The sequence below is a fragment of the Tripterygium wilfordii genome, chromosome 14 (assembly GCF_013401445.1).
Source record: "Tripterygium wilfordii isolate XIE 37 chromosome 14, ASM1340144v1, whole genome shotgun sequence".
NCBI classification, from domain to species: domain Eukaryota; kingdom Viridiplantae; phylum Streptophyta; class Magnoliopsida; order Celastrales; family Celastraceae; genus Tripterygium; species Tripterygium wilfordii.
The window spans coordinates 4,766,729-4,788,066 of NC_052245.1; the positions used below are offsets into that span (position 1 = coordinate 4,766,729).

The 21,338-nt window shown below is 37.5% G+C and overlaps 5 protein-coding genes across 5 annotated transcripts; 2 read left to right on the top strand and 3 right to left on the bottom strand.

The window, feature by feature from the left end:
* Window positions 1-208: 208 nt before the first annotated feature.
* Window positions 209-1,016, top strand: LOC120015394 (RING-H2 finger protein ATL66-like). The gene has a single exon (XM_038867805.1). The coding sequence runs from the start codon at window positions 261-263 to the stop codon at window positions 789-791; it is 531 nt and encodes a 176-aa protein (XP_038723733.1). The 5' UTR covers window positions 209-260; the 3' UTR covers window positions 792-1,016.
* A 244-nt stretch (window positions 1,017-1,260) lies between these two features.
* LOC120014395 (39S ribosomal protein L46, mitochondrial) lies at window positions 1,261-5,565 on the bottom strand. Its single transcript, XM_038866337.1, has 7 exons — window positions 5,447-5,565; window positions 5,201-5,362; window positions 5,041-5,106; window positions 3,993-4,067; window positions 2,110-2,239; window positions 1,912-2,037; window positions 1,261-1,753 (listed from the first exon to the last, which is right to left on the bottom strand). Exons 2-7 carry the CDS (start codon window positions 5,353-5,355, stop codon window positions 1,610-1,612), a joined length of 696 nt encoding a protein of 231 aa, XP_038722265.1. The 5' UTR covers window positions 5,356-5,362; window positions 5,447-5,565; the 3' UTR covers window positions 1,261-1,609.
* Window positions 5,566-8,404: 2,839 nt separating this feature from the next.
* On the top strand, window positions 8,405-13,512 carry LOC120014141. Its single transcript, XM_038866062.1, has 5 exons — window positions 8,405-8,489; window positions 10,182-10,290; window positions 10,572-12,105; window positions 12,201-13,163; window positions 13,246-13,512. Exons 1-5 carry the CDS (start codon window positions 8,405-8,407, stop codon window positions 13,510-13,512), a joined length of 2,958 nt encoding a protein of 985 aa, XP_038721990.1.
* A 4,639-nt stretch (window positions 13,513-18,151) lies between these two features.
* On the bottom strand, window positions 18,152-19,571 carry LOC120014843 (transcription factor MYB77-like). The gene has a single exon (XM_038866922.1). The coding sequence runs from the start codon at window positions 19,018-19,020 to the stop codon at window positions 18,217-18,219; it is 804 nt and encodes a 267-aa protein (XP_038722850.1). The 5' UTR covers window positions 19,021-19,571; the 3' UTR covers window positions 18,152-18,216.
* A 327-nt stretch (window positions 19,572-19,898) lies between these two features.
* LOC120014845 (transcription factor bHLH51-like) lies at window positions 19,899-21,052 on the bottom strand. Its single transcript, XM_038866924.1, has 2 exons — window positions 20,557-21,052; window positions 19,899-20,478 (listed from the first exon to the last, which is right to left on the bottom strand). The coding sequence occupies exons 1-2, from the start codon at window positions 20,803-20,805 to the stop codon at window positions 20,035-20,037; spliced, it is 693 nt and encodes a 230-aa protein (XP_038722852.1). The 5' UTR covers window positions 20,806-21,052; the 3' UTR covers window positions 19,899-20,034.
* Between the last annotated feature and the right edge of the window lie 286 nt (window positions 21,053-21,338).

Consider the following 21,338-nt stretch of genomic DNA (forward strand, 5'->3'; position numbering starts at 1 on the left):
AAATTCAAAAGTGTGCAAACATTTGGTTTTCCCAATAATGGCTATTACTTGTCCATAATTGAATACTTAGACTGGACATGCCTGAAATCAGATATAAATGGATCCGTTTCGGGAGTGATTTGTATTTTGATCAATCGAGATGTGTTGTAAGGTAAAAAATCGTGGTGTTTTGAATTGAATTTTGTTGATAAAAAACATTTGAAGTGAAAAAAAAAATAAAAAACACCCTGTGGTGAGGTCACAGCGTGAAATATATATGGATGCACGTAACTCGGTTGTTAACGCGAAGCCATAGCGTTCTGCAAACCCAGCCGCCGCGAGCAGTGGTCATGGAAACGACGCAAGATTCTCAGACATACCACTGGCACTACACGGAGCTCGACCACAACTTTACGATCCACGGCCGTACTCTATTCTTCGTCCTTGCCCTCTTCTGCATCGTCATAATCGTCACGGTCCTCTTCCTCTACGCGCGCTGGGTCTTCCGCTTCCACGACAACCAAATCCTCCAGCCGACCTCATCCCGTGCGTGGGCAACGAGAGTACTGCAGGGACTCGACCCCGCCACGATAAATTCGTTGCCGATAAAGCAGCACAAGTACTCAACGACGGTTGAGAATAGCGAATGTTGTATATGCTTGGGTCTGTTTGAAGACGGTGAGAAGGTGAAGGTGTTGCCGCAGTGTTACCATTGTTATCACTGCGAGTGTGTGGATAAGTGGCTCAGTGCGCACTCCAGCTGCCCACTCTGTCGAGCTTCTCTCAATCGTAACGGAGTAAGTGAACTGTGATTTTCATTGTAAATTATGTTGTAAATCACATGGGTTGTAGCGGTTATTAATAGCTTGGATTGCTCATTTTAATGGTGCTCTATCTTCGTCTCGTCTCTAGATTAGATTAGATGGCGTGAAATGTCATCTTGATACATGCTCACTTCCTGTTCGATGATTTTCCTGAGAGAGCTAGTAGTATAAGCACACATTCCTTTCTTGGTTTAGTATCTCGAAAATTACTTATATTCTTAACATTTTCGTACACAACAATATTATATTATCTAATTATATTGAATTTCATTATTACTTTACCTAATTAAATTTCTTTACTACTGTCTGATTACATGTTACTGCATTTAATACTTTGAAGCCAAAATTCTGAACTGGTGCTTCATTAACTGAATCTTTTACAATAAGTCAATAACAGTTATTGAAAGTTGAGACCCCTGGATTATAGGTAAAGGAAATCGTTCACAAATGTTGAGTATTCTGGCAATGCCACTTATACATATAGGAGGTGAATGTGGGTCAGAGATCTTTATTGCAGCATCAAAATTGAAAGCATACATGATAGGGAACCAAATGGATCCTTGACATCCAAATTACCAACGAAATAAAAATCATCAGAATAGCAAAAAAATCAAATCTTTTTGTTGAAGGGTCTAAGGTACCTAAGGGTTCTCTTATCTCATGTTTGAATCTTCATCTGGACCATCACAAACAGTTTTAACTCCCTGCAAGGGCTCAAATACAAGAACACAATACAGACTAAATAAAAAATATTGATCTTAGAAAGATCCATCCTATTGGTCAGCCAGTAAAACTGATATCTGGCATCAGCTGATGATCATCTTGTTAAAAAATGCAGCTTTCTCAGGGAAGTACTCCATTAGTTCATCCTTGGTCACCCAGACAAAATCCTCACATCTATCAATTTTAAATTTGTTGGTTGCAATCACCTGAGACTTGAAAAAGAATCTCTGACAAAAGAAGAAATATATAATCAAGCCACGGAATAACAATTAAGCATACACATAACGCAAGGCCAAGAGACGGAGCATGGTCCCTTTGTTTGTTTATGGTCAAAAGGTAAATTGTATTCAGGTAAGCCATTACAAGTATAGGAGTAAAGATGTACCTTGCAAGGTGACAAATCTGGCACATCCTCTGTTGGCTGTATAACCATATGAGCCATAGGAGCATTCCCAACAAAATACGTGTGGGAAAGGTCCCCTATGACAGATTGTAATGCAGATTCGGCACACTGCAAACACAATAGCAGGAGATATAACAGAACGAAGAAAATGAGAAGATAAGAACATAAAGCAAACTTTACCTTACGTAATGTCTCCTCAGATTCGTACACTTTCTCTGGAAAATGCCACACAGGCTTGCCATTGGGAGCTCCAATAGTGTTACCGTAAATAAGAAGATAGAGTCTTCTGTCAAGGGCTCTCTGTAATGACCTGAAGTGATCAATACACTAATTGAGATTCGAGAAATGTTCGGGTTCAAGACAAACTCCACCCAAAAAAAATAGAGAAAAATTACTGCTCCAATGGGTAACTATCTTTTCCTTTGTCATCGTTCTAAAGAGGAAAATGTTCGCACAAAATGTCAATGCAAAAAGAGGAAACCACAAACTAAATTGCAAATGAGCCTCTACCCTAAAGAGATGGAGCATTGTGAATCACAGGAGTCTCATGGATGACAGATGGTTTAGCAGGAGAAGATGTCAAGATTCAAAGCATAGGGGTTTTTTAATAGTGCCGGTAGAAATGACTTTGTAAATGCAATATAGCTTGGATAATTTTTTGAGACATTTAGAAAGAGATAAAACGAGACCTTTCAGTGTGATAGAAATTAGTTGGATAATTGGAAATGATGGAGGGATGGCGAATATAGAGTGATCAATGAATGCTTGATTCCAGTCATGATAGAAAACCAGACTGTAGAAACTGATATCATTGAATGCTGGATTGGTGTATTCCCTTTTTAAATAAAATTCATTCATAATAAATTACTCAAAGAAAAGAAAAAGTGAATGCCAAGAGAACAATGAGCAAAGTGGACCTCCGCCTGCCACATATCCCCTTCATGCACTAAGTGAATTGTTTTAAAATGTGATTGGTTTGACAGTAAAATTTTAATATAAACATACTCATGTTCCACTTGCAGATCTGTTTCAAACAACTGTGAGCTCATAATGCACATCTGAAGCCCGGACAAGTTAGCCTTTTCAAGTAAATAATGCACTATAAGACCCTGTAATGATATTAAAACAAGGGAATCATGCAATCCCATGTAGAGAATATAAATTTCACCATGAAGCCTGTCAAGCAAAGGATAACTATGCTCCATCTGGTATAAAGAAAACCATCAGCCGGCATAAAACATCTCAATAAAAATGAATTTTAAATGATTTAATTTCAGTTATTATGAAGACAGGCTTAATACTGGAAAAAAAGTACGCATTTTGTATGCCATAGCCCCTATATAGTTTGACAATTTAATACTAGTATGAATAACAGTAAGGTGTAGAGATATGAAGGATGAATACAGTAACACCAAGATTTACTGATATTCCAAAGGTGTTTCAATCTCCCTTAACAAATAACTTTCTGGAAAATGTTTCCACAATATATTCTGTAAAATAATCAAAGCAGTTGTAGCACTTTCTAAGCAGTTGTGGAATGAAATAACTGTGGCAGCACTTTCAAATGACCATTACAAGCCAAACCCTCCCCACCCACCCCCTCGCCCAAAAACATAAAAGAAGGAAAAATAAAACATGTCAATAGGAGAAGCGGGGAACATGACTTGGTACAAGCTAAAATTGGAGATCTTGCAGTAAAGTATTTCACCACTGGCTGCTCAATGCATATGTGTGTGTCTGTTTATACGAATAATTTACAAACAAACACTCATACCAAATTCAAGTGTTGTAAGGTTACTGTCAGATATTTCTCCATGCAAGTCAATCTCACTTGACAGTGCGAGTATGTAAACCAGAACTGTTAGTTAGTCTATACTGTTTCTCTATCCTAGAACTAATCACAAGTCACCACCAATAACAAGCAGACGGAATTTTCCAATAATGACATGAAAGAGAAAAAGGCAACTGAAAGTAAAACAAGTATTTTAATATCAATCCCACACGAAAAAGGTCACATAACATGAAAGGCATTCTTTGAAGTACTTTTTGAAGCTGTTACTTACTTCCTATCATTTGTTTCATCAGCTTCAGTGATCCGTGGAGCTGGCTTGTAGTCAATTTGGTAGTCCCCCTTTCCCCTGGTTGAAAATGTGTTAAACATAGTTAATTAAGGAATGAAAACTTCCATCTGCACTAGTCTCTGTGCGCAAGAGTGGAAGTTAAACAGAGCATATGTGCACAAAAAGATAAATTATTATGACTCATGATTGCAATTTAGCTTAACTGGATAACAAGAAATTCCAGCCTCCATCAGATTTAATAAACCGCATGGATATACCTACTTACGTTGGCAACTAAAGAGAAGCAATCCTCTGGAACATACCTCAAACATGAGTACAAAAACAAAATTTTATTCAAGGGCACAAAGAGAGTGCCACTCAGAGAGAAGTTATCATTTAAAATTACAGATACCCATAAAAATCCAATCAAAATCAGTCATACTTTGCACATTTAAGAAAATATTTATTAACACCGATCCAGAACAGCAATTCATGTCAGTTTAATTGCCACTTCAATTTCAAGGCAAAGTGTCAACTTGAAGACATGTCGGCAAATGGCTCCCTAACACGATTTCATCACATCCTACTTCATCTAACACAAATTTAAGTATGGAGACTATGTTGCAATGACACAAGTTGAGTGTGAAATAAAAATTAACAGAACAAAAACCAGCAATCAGCAACTACCTAAACAATTTGCAAGGAAAAATTACAATGTCGACAACATTTAAGAGTAAAGGGAAAAAAATAGATAATTTGCAATCATTTTACTGCCACGATTGTCACAACTTAACAGGAGAAACAAATTATGGTAAACCTGCATGCATCTACCTCATCTTGAAAATATCAGCAATTAAACACTTTCAAATCAAAGCATTGACAGAAGCTAGGCAAAGTCCATCGGAATGAGCACTGAATGATCTAGAAACAAGACCCATTTTAAATCTAGGCCAGAATATTTACATCTTAGAGGACATGGCACAGCATCAGAAATGAGAAGTAAAATCTTAGCATCGCATGCTCGAAAATGGTTGAGGTTTACGAAACTCACCCAGCTTTAGACTTGTCTAGAAATTCATCAGGATATCTGCGTCGGTATTGCTGCCCCCACCTAAACCTATAGACGAACCGAACCATTATGGATGGAATCGGAACATAAGAACATAAATTAACAAAAAATAAAATTGAAAATAAGCGAAAGAGAGACTCACGAAAACTCCTGAAAAGCATAGACAACAGGGTCGATTTTGGGGATAACAACCGGTAACCTCTCGAACAGCACCGAAGCTACAATCTTTTCAGAGTTTGTGCTGAACCCTCGCCTCGCTATCAGAGATCGAGCTAACGACGTCAACGTTCTCTGCATTCTTAATCTACAAAGACCCAACACATAAATTCCAAACAGAGAAATGCAAAGATCAAAATACGTAGCACCGTGAGAGAAAGGAGAATCGTACAGTTACTTCCGAATATATCCCGAATGTGGTGCAGCCCGCAGCGGCAGTGACGAAGTGACCTGCGGAGGGATTAGCAGCGACTGGTTGGTTTTGGGGCCTTCAAAGTTCTGTCAACTAGCCTCGGTGGGCTTTCTTAATTAAAATTGGGCCTATATAGATCGGCCCAAACTTTCAGAGCCCAAAACGGGCTTTAGGGTTTTAATTCCATATAACTGAACAAAAGCGAACAGGGGTTCTTGTGAATACTCGACGGTCGAGACCCTCGCCGCAGGTTTCAGTGGACGCAACTAGGGTTTCTCAGTTCTGCAGCTGAAGAGTTTGGCAACTCCGTCACCATGAGAGCCAAGGCAAGCTTGCTTTGATCTTCTTGAGCATTCATCATATCACTCTGATTTGTAACAGTCCCTTTTCGATTTTACGATTTCAGTTGAATTTACTTTTTGATATATGATTATTCCTTTTTTTCAACAGTGGAAGAAGAAGCGTATGAGGAGGCTTAAGAGGAAGCGCAGAAAGATGAGGCAGAGATCTAAGTAGGCTTGTTTGCTGTAATAATGAAACGATTTGTCGTTCTAGTGTTGATCAGTATTGCTATTTTGTAGTTCGTTTTAATTTGTTTCATTGTTTGACTTTTGACGAACCTCTAGATTATGGAAATGAGATTTGGATTTTATTATTGCGTTCTTAATTTCAAATGCTGGTTCGGTTCTCTGTTTTTACTTTGCAAGTTTGTTATCCATTAGTGATATTACTGTATCTGTGATTTTTCTTCAGTTTTTAAATGTATTTTCTGCAGATAAGTGGTTTGAGTCTTCAATAAGATAGGGGTCTGATTGTTCATTCTGGGCTTCCATTAGTTTCTGACTAAGTTTTGGTTTTTAGCCAACTTGGATGCTTGAATCCAGGGCCTTCTGAGTAAATTAATGTTTTTTTTTTGTGAATTTTGTTATACTGATGTGACTTGACGTTTTTGTTAGCATTGGTCTTTGTTAATTATCTGTTCATGAGCTTTAGATACTATTTGAATTTATAAAACTGCTAGTTCAAAGAAAAACTGAGAAGCTGATAGCTGATATATTATCGATATTGGGTTATATTGGATTAGGAATGTGATTTCTGTGTGCTCAAGGTTTTGGAAGTTCAACGATGTGACTATATTGTTGAGGATGGAGTGGCCTGTTATGTTCTGTGGTGCTGATATTGGCCATTAAGAGAAAGTATGCAGATGGTGAATGGTACATATCGGTTTAGTTTTTTTTGCGTTGCATGAGGTTGTATTTTTTGTGCAATTAGGATTCAAATATTTCATGTCATGCTTTTTGCAGAGTGTTTTTTTTTTTTGGTGATGTTAAAAGACTGACAATTTCTATTACACGTCCAGAGAAAAACTGATAGGCCGACATTTTATTGATTTTAGGTTAGGAGTGTGATTCTTTGTGCCTTTAGTGTTATTGTTGGGGTGGGCAGGGTGGCTTATTAGCTATTGTGCTGATCTTGGCAATTGAGACAAAGTATACAGATGGTGAATACCGCATACCTGAATGAGTTTTACATCGCTTGAGGTTACTGTTTTTAGTGCAACAAAGGACATCTCTTTTGTGTCATGCTTTTCGCAGGGTTTTTTTCCCCTTGTAATGTAAAAAGGCCTTGCAATTCCGAATCCATCTTCTGATTGATATGTCCTTTCATCAAAGCATGCATCAACTTCTTCTCTGTTTTAATTCAAGTAGGCTTTAATTTGTTATTTACTATGTAATAATCCTCTTTACTAATTAGTGGTTGTGACGAGTTTACATAGTATCAGAATTCAGGCTTCACTAATTAGTGTTTGATGATGCCTACTAAAATTGTGCTGTCATATCCCCCTCCCCCTTTCTCTCTTATTCCTCTTTAAGCCTAGATTATAAATTTAAGAGTTGGTAAATGCTCTTGGAGCTGCTAAAAAATGTAGCAATAGTTTGAACATCTTATAGCTAAGCTTGTTGTGTGACCTATGGGATGGCGATTCAATTGGAAGTGGGATTTTGTTCTGCGGTTCTATACATTGCAGATATTATATAGTAAGTACACATTGGGATAGGATGCCTTGTTGAATTTGTCTTTTGTGTGTTATTTGTCATTTAATGATTTCGGATCAAAACCAGTTTTTCTCATATTTTTGTTTTGTTTTTATACTCGAACAGTGTTGTTTTATTCTGTTCCACTCTGTTGCTCTGTTAGTCAAATAATTAATGGTTAAACCAACTTTTATACCCTCAAAGTTGTGTGTATTTCTCGTTTCTATATTTGAAGTTTAAAATTCAGCTCAAATGTCCTTGAAGTTTAAAAAAGCAAGTTATTTGTGTCCCGATTTTCCTGTTCCGACGAGTGAACGTCGGATTTTGGATATGTGGCAACCGGAATGACAGTGTGGCATATCTACATATAACTCATGATTTTAAAAGAAATGCCACATCATTATTTAAACCCCAACTCATCAAATACCCAATTTGATAAAATCAAGGAAAATCCCTTCTTCTGCAATAAGGTCTTCTAGTTCTTGGGCGGCCACGGCTACCGCTCGACGAAAGTTGGTTTAGCTGGACTGAAATTGCTAATCTTAAAATTAATTAAACGATATTGTGCCAGAAATGGATGAATCCTGGACTGCAAGATCAAGATCTGTTTACAGGGGTAGGGTTTGATTCATGTGGCTCTGGGTCGTGGTTCTTGAAAAGTGGTGGTGGCCGTCATCATCACTTGGCCCGTGAGAAAGTCGTCGTCAAGAACCAAATTTGTGAGGAAGAGAGAAGATGGAACCTAAAATGACTTAAACCAAGCTCTACGTTTCTTGTCCATGGCTGTTCTCAAATGGGTCTTCTCCAATTTTTTGATTATTGTTGTTCTGCAAATAGAAGGGTTTCTTAAAGCATATAGATTAAATGAATTTACTGTTGTAATCATGAGAAAATAACGAAAATGGGTAGAAGTTCTTTACAAAAGTGGCACTGCGATGATGCTGCCGCCGTCGACCATGGTAGCTGGTGGGTTGAAAGAAGAATAGGTTGGTTTTTTGAAATTTCCGTCACTCACTCATCGAAACAGGAAAATTGGGACACACATGACTAGTTTTTTGAAATTTTAAGGATATTTTGGGCAAATCTTAAACTTCAAAGACATAAATGAGAAATGCTTATAATTTTAAGGGTATAAAAGTTGGTTTAACCAATAATTGAGCAAATAATGGTGGATTGGTGGAGGGACCTGCAATAATTTAAAGTAGAGTTTGAGGGGTGTCATTAAAACATTTGGATTTGTACGGTGTGTACCTTAGTAATGGACTAAATCATGGGGATGTTCATAGACTTTTTTTTTTTTTACTGATCGTGGCAAGATTCGAAGTACCAAAGGAATCGACAAAAACTCTCAAATCAACTGAAAAATGTCGCGATTTCCCTAAATCTTTCATGTGCTTAACAGAACTGTTGGTTCAAGCCTTTATCTTGTAGCTTTGATTTGTCAATTGAAAATGACAAAAAGCCCAAGTACTTGACAGTCAAAGAGAGTTCAAATCTACATGACATGCTGTCTCTTTAGCACAACAGAAGCAGATCCGCTTCCAGCTTGGCACAGCGGAATGGCCGGACGATCTGTTGGAATTTTATAAGCTCCCACTGGGAGTTTATACAGCATTTCCGCTATAATTTTTTTTTTTCAGCCCCATATAATGATTACACTTTTATTACTTTTTAATAAAGGTTGTGTCCACATGCATTACAATATTAATTTCTTTTACTTTTTTATTAATATTTACAACATTATATTTTATTTTAAACATTTTTAACTTAACACATTATCTTAATTAATTTTACATAAGTAATTGTTATAATATTTAAATTTTATACTTAACATTAATTTTATTAGTAAATTTTATTTAATAAATTAAATGTAAGATTAATAAAAATAATTATTTTATTAGTTTTATGGACAAAATTATATTTATTATATTAAATTTAATAAGAAATTTTGATATAAAAATTATAAAATTTAATATTATAAAACTTTAATTTAACAACATTTCCGCTAGTATCAATTTTTAATTCGTCAAACACCTCACAGCATATTCCACAGCTTTAAGCTTAACATATTTCCCACAACATTTCCTAATCCATCTTCTGGTTTTTGATATGTCCTTTCATCAAAGCATACGTCAACTTGTTCTCTGAAAATTCGAGTAGGCTTTGATGTGTTATTTACTATGTAGTGTGTAATAATCCTCTTCACTAATTAGTGGTTGCGACGAGTTTATGTAGTATCAGAATTCAGGCTTAATTAGTCTATCAGCGCAAACTGACCTGTATAATAATATTGTGCTTTGATGCCTAGCTTTTAGTATGGGTTAAGTGCATATAGGTCACTGAAAGATACCCCAGTTTACAATTAGGTCACCCAAAGAAAAAAATTTATAATTAGGTCACTCAATGTTCCAATTTTGAGCAATTAGGTCATCACGCTCTAATTCCGGCCAATTGATCGCCGGAACTTGCTGACATGTCCACTTTTGCATATGTGGACCAAATTGACGTGGAATTTTGTGATGAGGTGGATTTTTTTAATAAAAAAAATTGAATAAAGAGGAGAGATTTGATTTGATATACCGTATACATTTCCACCTTCCCACCATAACCCATCTTCTCGAAAACACTTCTAAACCCTATTTCTCTCTCTGCCCGATTTCTCTCTGCGTGGAACGCAGATTTCTTCAATCGTCTTCACCGGTTAACTCGTGTACCTTTCGTCTTGGGTTTATGGCCATCGGATAATCGCAGGAGTCGTAGGTCTCGCAAGCTTCAGTGGTTCCAGAAGTAAAAGGTATAACCTAAACCCATCTTTCTTCTGAGTTAGGTCAATTGGGTCAAGTCCTTCTGGGTTAGCTCATATATCTTTCGTCTAGGCTTATTGATTGTCTTGTGCCCATGATTGGTGCTTAGTTCTTGACCTGTTAGTGTTGTATTGTTTATGGTGGCATTTTTTTGTGCAAATGTAATATGTGTGACTTTGTCTATATGGGATTTGATGTAAATCATGCATGTACGAGATAGTATGATTGATATATTTTACTGGGTATTTTGCTTTTCACTTGTAGGTTAATGGACTCCATATATTTTGACATGGTCTTACACCATGGGGGTAAACTAGAGAAAAATAATATATCACAAAAGATTGAATATGTTGGAGGGGATGTTTCATGTTGGGAGAATTGTAATTCAGATATGTTTAGTTTATTTGAAATATTGAAATGTTTGAGAGAGGTAGGGTATAACAGTTTGAAGAATTGTAGTTTCTTGCTGCCCAATAAGAGTTTTGAGGATGGTCTAAAACCCATAAGGAATGACCAGGATGTCCTTCACATGATAGAGTGTATCAAAGGGGAAGATCATGTAGATGTCTATGTTGAGCACCCTGTGGAGGTTCCCATATTTTATGATGGCCCAATACCTGATCCTAAAGCTGTTATTGATGTGGATATTGATGTTGAGGAATTGACTGATTCAGAGCACTATGTAGAGGTGGAGACTGATGAGGAGGAGAATGGGTCTTATGAGCAAGATGATGAGGGTGGGCAGCAAGATGATGAGGGTGGGCAGCAAGAGAATGATGATGGGCAGCAAGAGAATGAGGATGAGGTGGTTGTGGAGGATGACTCAGATAGTGATTATGCTAAAGATTTATTGAATGAGTATGACTGTGACCATTTAGAGGATCTTGATTATCATTTGCCTATTGATTCTGATGACAGTGAGGTAGAACAGAGAAGTAAGAGGAGAGTGCCTAGGGGACCTGTACACAATCCAAATTTGCCTATGAAAGAAATTAGATTAGAGCTAGGGATGCAGTTTAATAGTTTAAAAGAGTTCAAGATTGCTGTGAAAGACTATGCTATTGCTGGAGGATTTCAGCTTAAATATTATGTAAATAACAAGGACAGATGCCAGATGAAATGTGAGGGAAAGGTTGATTGTCCATGGAAGATTTGGTGTAGCCAAATCAAAGGAGAACAAACATTTCAAATCAAGACTCTGGTTGATTCACATAGCTGTACTAGGTTGTTTGTCAACAAGCAAGCATCAACAAATTGGTTGGCATTCAGAATTGCTGATAAGATTAGACTAGAACCAGATATCAAACTGATTGACTTAATACCATGGGTTAGTGAGAATTTGCAGTTGGACATTACAATTTCACAGGCATATAGAGCCAAATTGAAGGTTAAGGAGATGATTGAGGGTACAGCCAAAGAACAATATGCCAGGTTGAGAGACTACTGTGCAGAGATAAGGAACAAAAATGTGGGGAGCACATGCATTGTGCATGTGAATAGGGTTACAGCTGACAGTCCACCTCAATTTAATAGGATATACATATGTTTAGATGCTTTGAAAAGGGGTTTTTTGGATGGTTGCAGACCACTGATTGGTTTGGATGGATGTTTTTTAAAAGGATGCTATAAAGGACAACTTCTTACAGCAATTGGCCAAGATGGGGATGGACACATATATCCAATTGCATGGGCAGTTGTCTTGGTTGAAAATACTGAAAATTGGAGGTGGTTTTTGATGCATTTAATGGGTGATTTGGGGATGGATAGAGAGTGGACCTTCATTTCAGACCAACAAAAGGTACTAACCTCATTCATTCACAGAATTGGTTCATAATAATTCTTTGTTGTTCCCACATTCACTAACATCATGCATTGACAATATTTGTTTTGTAGGGATTGGAGAATGTATTCAACATAGTGCTAACTGGTTTTGAGCACAGAATATGTGCTAGACACCTGTATAATAATTTCAGCAAAGAACACAAGGGAGTGCAACTTAAAAGCCAGTTCTACAAGATTATTGCAAGGACTACAATTCCTGAATTTGAGCATGAGATGTGTGTAATGAAGACACTTTCTGAACCTGCATGGAAGTGGCTGGATGATAGGGCTGACAAGTTGTGGAGTAGAGCTAAGATTAGGACTACTTGTAAGAATGATATGTTGCTTAACAACATTTCAGAGAGCTATAATGGTAGCATTCTAAAACATAGAGGAAAACCTATTATTACATTTCTAGAAGAATTGAGGAAGGATGCAATGAAGAGAATTGTAAAGTTGAGAAAGGATATGTTGGATTCTAATTCCAACAGCCCACTGGTGCCAAATGTTGCAAAGAGGATTGTGAAACTAGTGGATCTTAGTGGGAGATGGGAAGTTATCTGGAGTGGGGATAATGCACATTCACTTTTTGAGGTAACCTGCAGACCAGAGAAGTATGTTGTGCACATAGTGGAAAGAACGTGTAGTTGCAGGGTTTGGGATCTCACAGGGATACCTTGCTGCCATGCAATTGCAGCTCTCAGGTACATTGGACATCCTATTGTTGAATATGTAAGTCATTATTACACAAAAGAAACATACTTGAGAGGGTATAGCCACTTTGTTCATCCTCTTAATGGTATGAATATGTATCCCAATACTCATGCTGAAGCTGTGCTTCCACCACCGCCAAGGAAAAAAATGGGTAGGCCGCAAGTAAAAAGGAGAAGGGAAGCTGGGGAGAGTCAAGATCCATCGAGGTTGAGGAGGGCTTATCCTGTGATTAAATGTGGCAAATGTGGACAACCAGGGCATAATAGGAGAGGTTGTAGATCTGATGGTGCAGCAGGGATGGTAGGAGGAAATCCTAATATGGTAATGGTTCATATAACTTTAGTTTTGTAATTGTCTGACATTTGTATTTGATGCAACTTGTTTTATATTTGTATGTTTACAGGCTGGTACCTCTACAGCTGCAAGTACAAGGCCTGTTAGAAGTGGTGTTAGAGGTGGCTCCTCAAGAGGAGGTGGTGTTAGAAGAGGTGGATCAAGAGGAGGTGGTGTGCCCAGAAGAGGTGGGATACGAAGGAGGGGTGTTGTGCCAATGAGAGTAGGATCCAACTTAACAAGTGATACTGTTGGTGCTGCAACATCATCAACTAGAGTTGCCTCAATCCTACAAGCATCTCAAGAATCTGTTTGCACAAATAGTGATAGAAATTAAGGAGCACTAAATATCTTTTTGGTCTCATTTTGTATGTATGTCTATTGGCAGTATTTTAAATGCTTTACATGTATATTTCTTATGTATTTTGGATTATGTGTAAGTTTATTATTTATGTCTTTTGGATGATGTTGATGGATTAGTACTTGGTGATAGAAATCAATGTTGTATTTGATTTTATCGGTTTACATATATGAAATACATAACAAGTATATTCTGTGACAATTTGGGTCATAAACATAAATTTAATGACTTATCTGCAAATAAACATTCTGTTAAAATATAAGGTTTTATATACTTTTTCATAATTTTTTTACAAGTTCATATTTCAGGGAAAAAATAAATTTTTTATTAAAAAAATCCACGTCATCACAAAATTCCACGTCAGTTTGGTCCACATATGCAAAAGTGGACATGTCAGCAAGTTCCGGCGATCAATTGGCCGGAATTAGAGCGTGATGACCTAATTGCTCAAAATTGGAACATTGAGTGACCTAATTAGAATTTTTTTTCTTTGAGTGACCTAATTGCAAACTGGGGTATCTTTCAGTGACCTATATGTGCTGTCATATCCCCCTCCCCCTTTCTCTCTTATTCCTCTTTAAGCCTAGATTATAAATTTAAGAGTTGGTAAATGCTCTTGGGGTTGCTAAAAAATGCAGCAATAGTTTGAACATCTTATGGCTAAGCTTGTTGTGTGACCTCTGGGATGGCGATTCAATTGGAAGTGGGATTTTGTTCTGCGGTTTTTATACATTGCAGATATTATTGTAAGTACACATTGGGATAGGATGCCTTGTTGAATTTGTCTTTTGTGTGTTATTTGTCATTAAATGAATTTCGGATCAAAACCAGTTTTTCTCATATTTTTGTTTTGTTTTTATACTCGAACAGTGTTGTTTTATTCTATTCCACTCCGTTGCTCTGTTAGTCAAATAATTAATCAAATAATGGTGGATTGGTGGAGGGACCTGCAATAATGTTAAAATAGAGTTTAAACAAACCCCCCTCTCTCTAAACTCTCTCTCTAAAAACTCTCTCAACTACTCCAGCAAAAGTGCAGCCGTGGAGGAGGAGAGGTCTCTCCTCCTCCTCCCCCACTCACCTCCACACCCACCCCCAACCACCCCCACTCCCTTTCTCTAACCACCTCCATACCCACCGTCACCTCCACAACCACTTTTCTTCACCTCCAACTCTACTTTTTAAATTTTAGTCTGTTTTCCTTTGTTCTGTGTTTGTCCCTCTAGATCTGATGGATTTTCCTTCAGATCTAAGGGTTTCGTCCACCGATATGGTGGTTTGGCTCCTCTCTTGTCCAGATCTGATTTTCTTGGACAACGATGAGGCTTTATCTGGCGGCGGCGACGGCGACGACGACGTCCGTCTTTTGACTACTCTGCATCAGGTTGTAAAGAATATGTCTCAAGACTACAGTACATGCTCCATTCTCTGGCGAGGTTTCAAGGCAATCCTTAATCGTGCTTTTGCTGCTTTCAGGCCCCTGCCTGCCTCTTCAAACGAGTTTAAACTCTATTTTAGCCTGTTTGTGGCATTTGTTGTTGTCCTGAGTCAATTCTTTACCCTTGATGTAGTAGGAGTGTTTTTATTTTTATCTTGTAATCGAGGAGTCTACTCCTCTATATATGGTGCTGCGTTGTTTTAATAGAAGTTCGTATTTCTCTCAAAAAAAATGTTAAAATAGAGTTTGAGGGGTGTCATTAAAACATTTGGATTTGTACTGTGTGTACCTTAGTAATGGACTAAATCATGGGGATGTTCATAGACTTTTTTTTTTTACTGATCGTGGCAAGATTCGAAGTACCAAAGGAATCGACAAAAACTCTCAAATCAACTGAAAAATGTCGCGATTTCCCTAAATCTTTCATGTGCTTAAAGCACTGTTGGTTCAAGCCTTTATCTTGTAGCTTTGATTTGTCAATTGAAAATGACAAAAAGCACAAGTACTTGGTAGCCAAAGAGATGGGTCCGGTTTTTATTAAATAATCTCTTGTTAATAGAAACTCATGAAAACTTTAAATTTTTATAAATGTATCCAAACTACATAAATCTAAGTCATTTTACAAACATACCTCGTAATCAGATCTGTCATTGTCGACTATATTGTCGTCTATTGGGGTCATTCTTCAGTTGAAGCTTGTCAGAAACGTGAAATTCCGACTCGTAGTTATTCTAGAATTGGTATTCGAGACCAAAATCGTCCAAAATGCCTTGTTTGGAATCAAACTCAGGTCGTCAATTTTCGACAGCGTCTTGATCGGAAAATGGGTGGAATGGAAGCGCCTTGCCACGAGGAGTCCAAAGGTGGTGTCAGTTTCCTACAACAATGGCCAGATTGTCCGAATCAAACGATTTTTCTCGTGGTGATCATAGACTTTCGAACGTGATTTCTGTGATTACAGTGGAAGAAACTCATCGGGGTTGGTCGGGTTTAGTTCGTGGTGGCTTGAGCTTCAATTTGGTGGTAGTGGTTACTGGATTGGTGCTCGGACGGCGACGATACCATGGTTGGCCGTGGGTGCTCGTGAGGAAGAAGAAAGAGATGATGAGAGGGTAGGGTGTAAAGAGCATATGTCTTAAAGAATGACAAAGTCAAAGCAAAGTCAACAAAATCAGAATACACTTAGTAAAAGTCGGGGTTGACTAAAGCTCCCCAAAGAGAGTCCAAATCTACATGGCATAGCAATGTTTGGAAAAATTTCAAAATTCAAAATTTAAAAATCTCTCTATATTTACTCTCCTATTTTCCCTCTTTTCTCTCTCCTTTCTCGATCTCTTTCTTTTCTCTCTTCCCCAATCTTTGTTTGTCGACAATAGCCACTGATTTCATCGGAATCTCATCTTGAAATTTTTGGAGCCCGATTCAACCACCTTAGGTCATCCTTCCATGAACAACCATCATCATTGGACTTGTCTTGACAAACTCTACAGGTTTCAGCCCTTGAACGATCAAATATAGTCTTCGAAATAGTTATTCCATTGATTTTGTATGTCATTCCATTGATTTTTTTAAGTTTCATAGGCCTGTAATGATCTGTAAGTTCAAGTGAATGTTTATTGACTTGTGAAGCTCGACAATGGCGAACTTTTCATTATTATCTGGGTTAGTTATATAAACTGAAGTGCATGCAAAAACCCTTAAGGTTCTCTATTTTGTTTTTTGTCCTCTCTTTATACCTTTGTACAAAGAACACTACAATGTTACATTGATTTAAAATAATGGTTTTTGATATTCGTTTGATTTAAAACAATTGATTTTGGCTATCATAGTGATTTGAATAAATGAATTTTGACTATTCCTCTGATTTGAATTAATAGATTAAGTCATTCCATTGGTTTGAATAAGTGGATTAAGTTAAACTAGTGGAATTAGCTATTCTACGTATTTAAATCAATGAAATAGTTTTATTCCACCTATTTAAATCAATGGAATAACTATCCAGAATCCATTGTTATTGAGAAGGAAAAAATAATCCGAAATTCATTGTTTTAATACATATTCCAATGTTTTTTAAAGCGACAATGCAGAATCCATTGTTTTTACTACATAATTCACTGTTTTTGAAAACACAGTCCGTAATTCATTGTTTTAAGCCCAGAATCCATCGTTTTTTGAAAGCACAATCCAAAATCCATTGTTTTTTCAATTTCATTGTTTTCAAAAATAATGGAATTAAGAACAACTAGGTAAAACCTATTGACAACAGATTTTGTTGGAAAGAGCTTTATATAGTGATTCCTAATATGTATTTATAAATATAACATGCATTTTGAGAGTTAAAACCCTTTAAAATTTTGTTTAAAAAAAAGTTGAAAAAATAGTGATGTCACCATAAGATTTGAACTTGTAGTTTTAAACAAATGAGGGTATTTTTGTCTCAAAAAATCATATTTTAAATTTGTCTTTTCACATGATAAGTCAACATGTCACATAAGTTTGGGCTACTTAGCACTATTGTTTATCAATACCATTCTAATAAGTTATAATTAAGGAAAAATTTTATTTGCATATCATCAAAATCCTAAGTTTACACTACCTTCTCCAACCTTGTAAGTTTACAATAAAATTTTCTAAATTTACACCCAAAATACTCTTTACTTGTAATATATGAAATAGGAATTCCTTCTTTATAAGTTGTCTTCAATTTTGCAAGGGATTTTTTTCTTCACATTCAAATTCAACCCATGTTTCGACAACTGAGACTTTGATCTATTCAAAGATAGATGTTCTTCCCCAACTGATCCTCCTAAGAATCGGGACTGATGAGACATATTCAAGCCTCTAAGCCTCTCAACATGAATGAATTGACCCAATTGGATCTTATCACCTGCTATTGATTTTGCTGAGTTTGATTTGTATTTTTTTGTGTTAAATTGGAAAATTAATGTAATCAGTGAACTAGGTCCGATTCTTATTTTAAAAAAGATATAGTACTATGGTTTTTTATAACAAAAATCAGGATGGTGCTGATAATTATTGATAACAAAATTGGATGGTCGTATTGATTATTGAGAATAAAATCGTGATAATTGTGTTAATTTATTATTATTTAAGGGCATATTCGATATTTCATATAGGGATATAGATTTAAATAAAAAATCTAAAAATGATGTAAACTTAATACTTTTGTGGTGTATAAATAAAATTTCTCATAATTAAAACACCCTGACTGAAAACTCAATTCAGTACTTCTTGAGTGATTCATGGGCTTCTTGGGCCGAATTTTTAACGATGGGCTCAATCCCATTTTGGCCTCTCAATTTATCAACGTAACTTTTCACCTCATCTGCTATGATACGTTGCATAACCGTTAACAAGCAAATCTCCTCCATTTCCCCTTCACTTCTCTCCTTGTCATCCTCCATCACGCGCTCCTCTTCATTGTTCTCACCATTCTCCCCTGCCGCCGCCGCAGCCTCCTCTTCCTCCACAGAAATAACAGTCTCCCCTGGCAGTGATAGAGTCAATAAAGTCTCTGGCCCCTCAATTACTGCATCACCGCTGCAAACTTTCTGCTTCTGCGTCGACGACGCACTTGAGCACTGCCTTTTCACTCCCGACTCGGGCTCCGACTCAACAGAAACCTCTAAACTCGGACGCTTCATGGCGGAACTGGACTCAGACGACGCCGAAGACATCCGATCGCCGCGGTTCCGACGCAGTGTGGAGTTCCAGTGATTCTTTATAGCATTGTCCGTCCGCCCGGGGAGAAGTCGAGCTATGGTGGCCCACTTGTTGCCGTGTAAGGCATGGGCCTTGACAATCATCGCGTCCTCCTCCGGCGTAAACGACCGGTGCTGCACCTCCGGACTCAGCTGGTTGCACCACCGCAGACGACATGACTTACCGGAGCGGCCGGGAATTCCCGCGCCAATCATGGACCAATTCCTGGGGCCGTGTTGCTCCACCAGTTTGATAAGCGTGGCGTCCTCATGTGGGGACCACGAGCCCTTGACTCGATCGCCGCCGTTGATCTCACTCACCATTCTAATCGTCCCCGATCAATTGAATTCACACAGGATGTGTAGATATAAATACTTGATGGTAACGGTTTTATGGAGAAGAGGAGGAGGAGGAGGAGGAGGAGTTGTTGTTGGTGTGAACCGTAAAACCGCACGTTGACATAACGACTTTGCTCGATCGTTATAAGCGTGTTGGTTTCTGTTTCACTATCATCTAACTGATCCTTCTTTGACTGTAAAACGGGTTCGAATATGGTGTGATCCATTTTGGATCCTAATTTATTTAAGAGAAATGCTAGATTTCCAAAACACATCTCGTTTTACCCTCAAATCTATGTAGCATTTGATAACCATTGATTATAAACACGTGTAGTAGGGCCATCCAACAAGTGAAATGGTAGTCATATTTCTGGATCCAAAACATGAGTCCGACCCACCAGATTCATCCACACCCGTATCAGTTGATATAGTGGATTGATTTTTCTATTTATTTAATTTTATTTTTGGGTATTATTATTGGACTGTGAGTTTCTGTTACAAATCTGTTTTGAAGTGGGTGAGTGATGTGGGAAGTTACAACTGCTTCATTTATCTTTATTCGGAATAAAACTGTTGAAAATAAATAAATATATTAACCGTATTTTATTATTTAATTAGATGAAATCAAATTACGGAATAACGGCTTTCAGGTAAAAGAAATTGAGCGGAAGAGAAGCTGAAATAACATCTACAATGAGACAACAAAATGCCCGAGAGGACACTTTCGCAAAACAGGCTGCTGCCTCGAAACTCAGGCAGCAATCCCAGCCATTTGCTTCCGAATTTACAATATTGATTAGATAGTGGTCATGATCCATCAGATCAGTCGGTGTAGCTTGCAGTCTTTGTTTGTTTGTGCCAACAAAAAATAAAGAGCATCTACATGGTACATTCAGATCTCGAATTGCTAGACAATATTCTCTCAACTTTCCTATTCTAATGCAACATAAATGGCAGAGAACCAAAGAGAATTAAAGTACTGTCAAGCAGTCTCTCTGATTAATAAGAAGGCAAGAAGAACCTCTGCCTCTTGCTTCTAATGTGAGTGTAAGAGGGCATAGATGATGAAGATATCCTACTCAGTACTAAAAGCAGAGACTGCTTGACAGTACTTGGAGAGACACACTCCCCACCACCTTCATTGCAGAGTATTAATATGCTTTTAATTCTGCCGCCAACACTTGCAATCTCTGCTTTCACCGTGGTTAGTCTTAGTCCTTTGAGAGCTGTAATCAGCTCCTCAAACAATTCCGGCCTGTCGTCGCAGCAAACTGAAGCTCTGATGAACATGCTTTGTCGTTCTTCATCATGATCCAGGTCACAATCAACCGTTACTTCATCAACTTCAGTTGGAATTGTGAAGGTCTTGCTGATTTCAGAGGCTTCTCTCTTCAGATCCTTCACATGATCTATCACTCTGCCTAATAGTGCTGCCTTGTCCATCTACACAAATCAAAATTGACCCAATTCAGTTTCCTCAAGAAAAAATCAGTCTTTGATGTTTAATTGAAGAGGGTATACCTTATCTGATCTGGGAATCAATTTCCTGAGAGTTGCAAGCTGTGCATTAATCCGGTCTCTTCGTCGCTTCTCGGCTTGGCTATGACTGTTTGAAGCAGATCCAGCTCTATCTTCTGAAGTCCCTTGTAGTGGAATTGACCATGAAGGGGTAGCATGAAATGGAGAATTAGTTGCAGAGGCAGAGAGTTGAGGAGGTTGGAGTGGCCATGGAACCCAATTAGACCCAGAATGGTAGCAATTCTCCTCCATATCCAAAAAGAAGGCTTCATAGTCTCTTTGTGAAAAGGAACCATTTATGCTTTATAATCAGTGGCATCAAGAGCAGCTGCTACTGTTTCTGCACTAGCAAGTGTGACCTCCATATGTTGATTGTGATTGGTGTGATATCTAGTAATTTTCAATTGGTCAAGCAAGGGTACTGCCTGTCACTTCAAAATGAATTTCTTTTGAAAACTTTAGCAACATCTTAACCTCTTCAAGATCATGAAGACCCACCTGGACCTGGGGATCAGAGGTTGTAAGAAACAACAAATTTGACCCAGTTTAGCATTTACTGAAAGTTAAAAAGATAAAACAGAACCAAAAGTTAAACCAATAATGATCAACATTTTGTAATGCTAAATGGATTGCTTATGCATTTTAACTCTGTATTTGATTTGATTAGGTTTGTCTTATCTAAATCCAGATTTTAATGTACTAGGGTTTCATCTCAAGTGGATGGATGTGTTTCTGAAGCTGCTCATTTTGGTGGCGTTCTTTGTCCACATCTGCTGGGATAAATC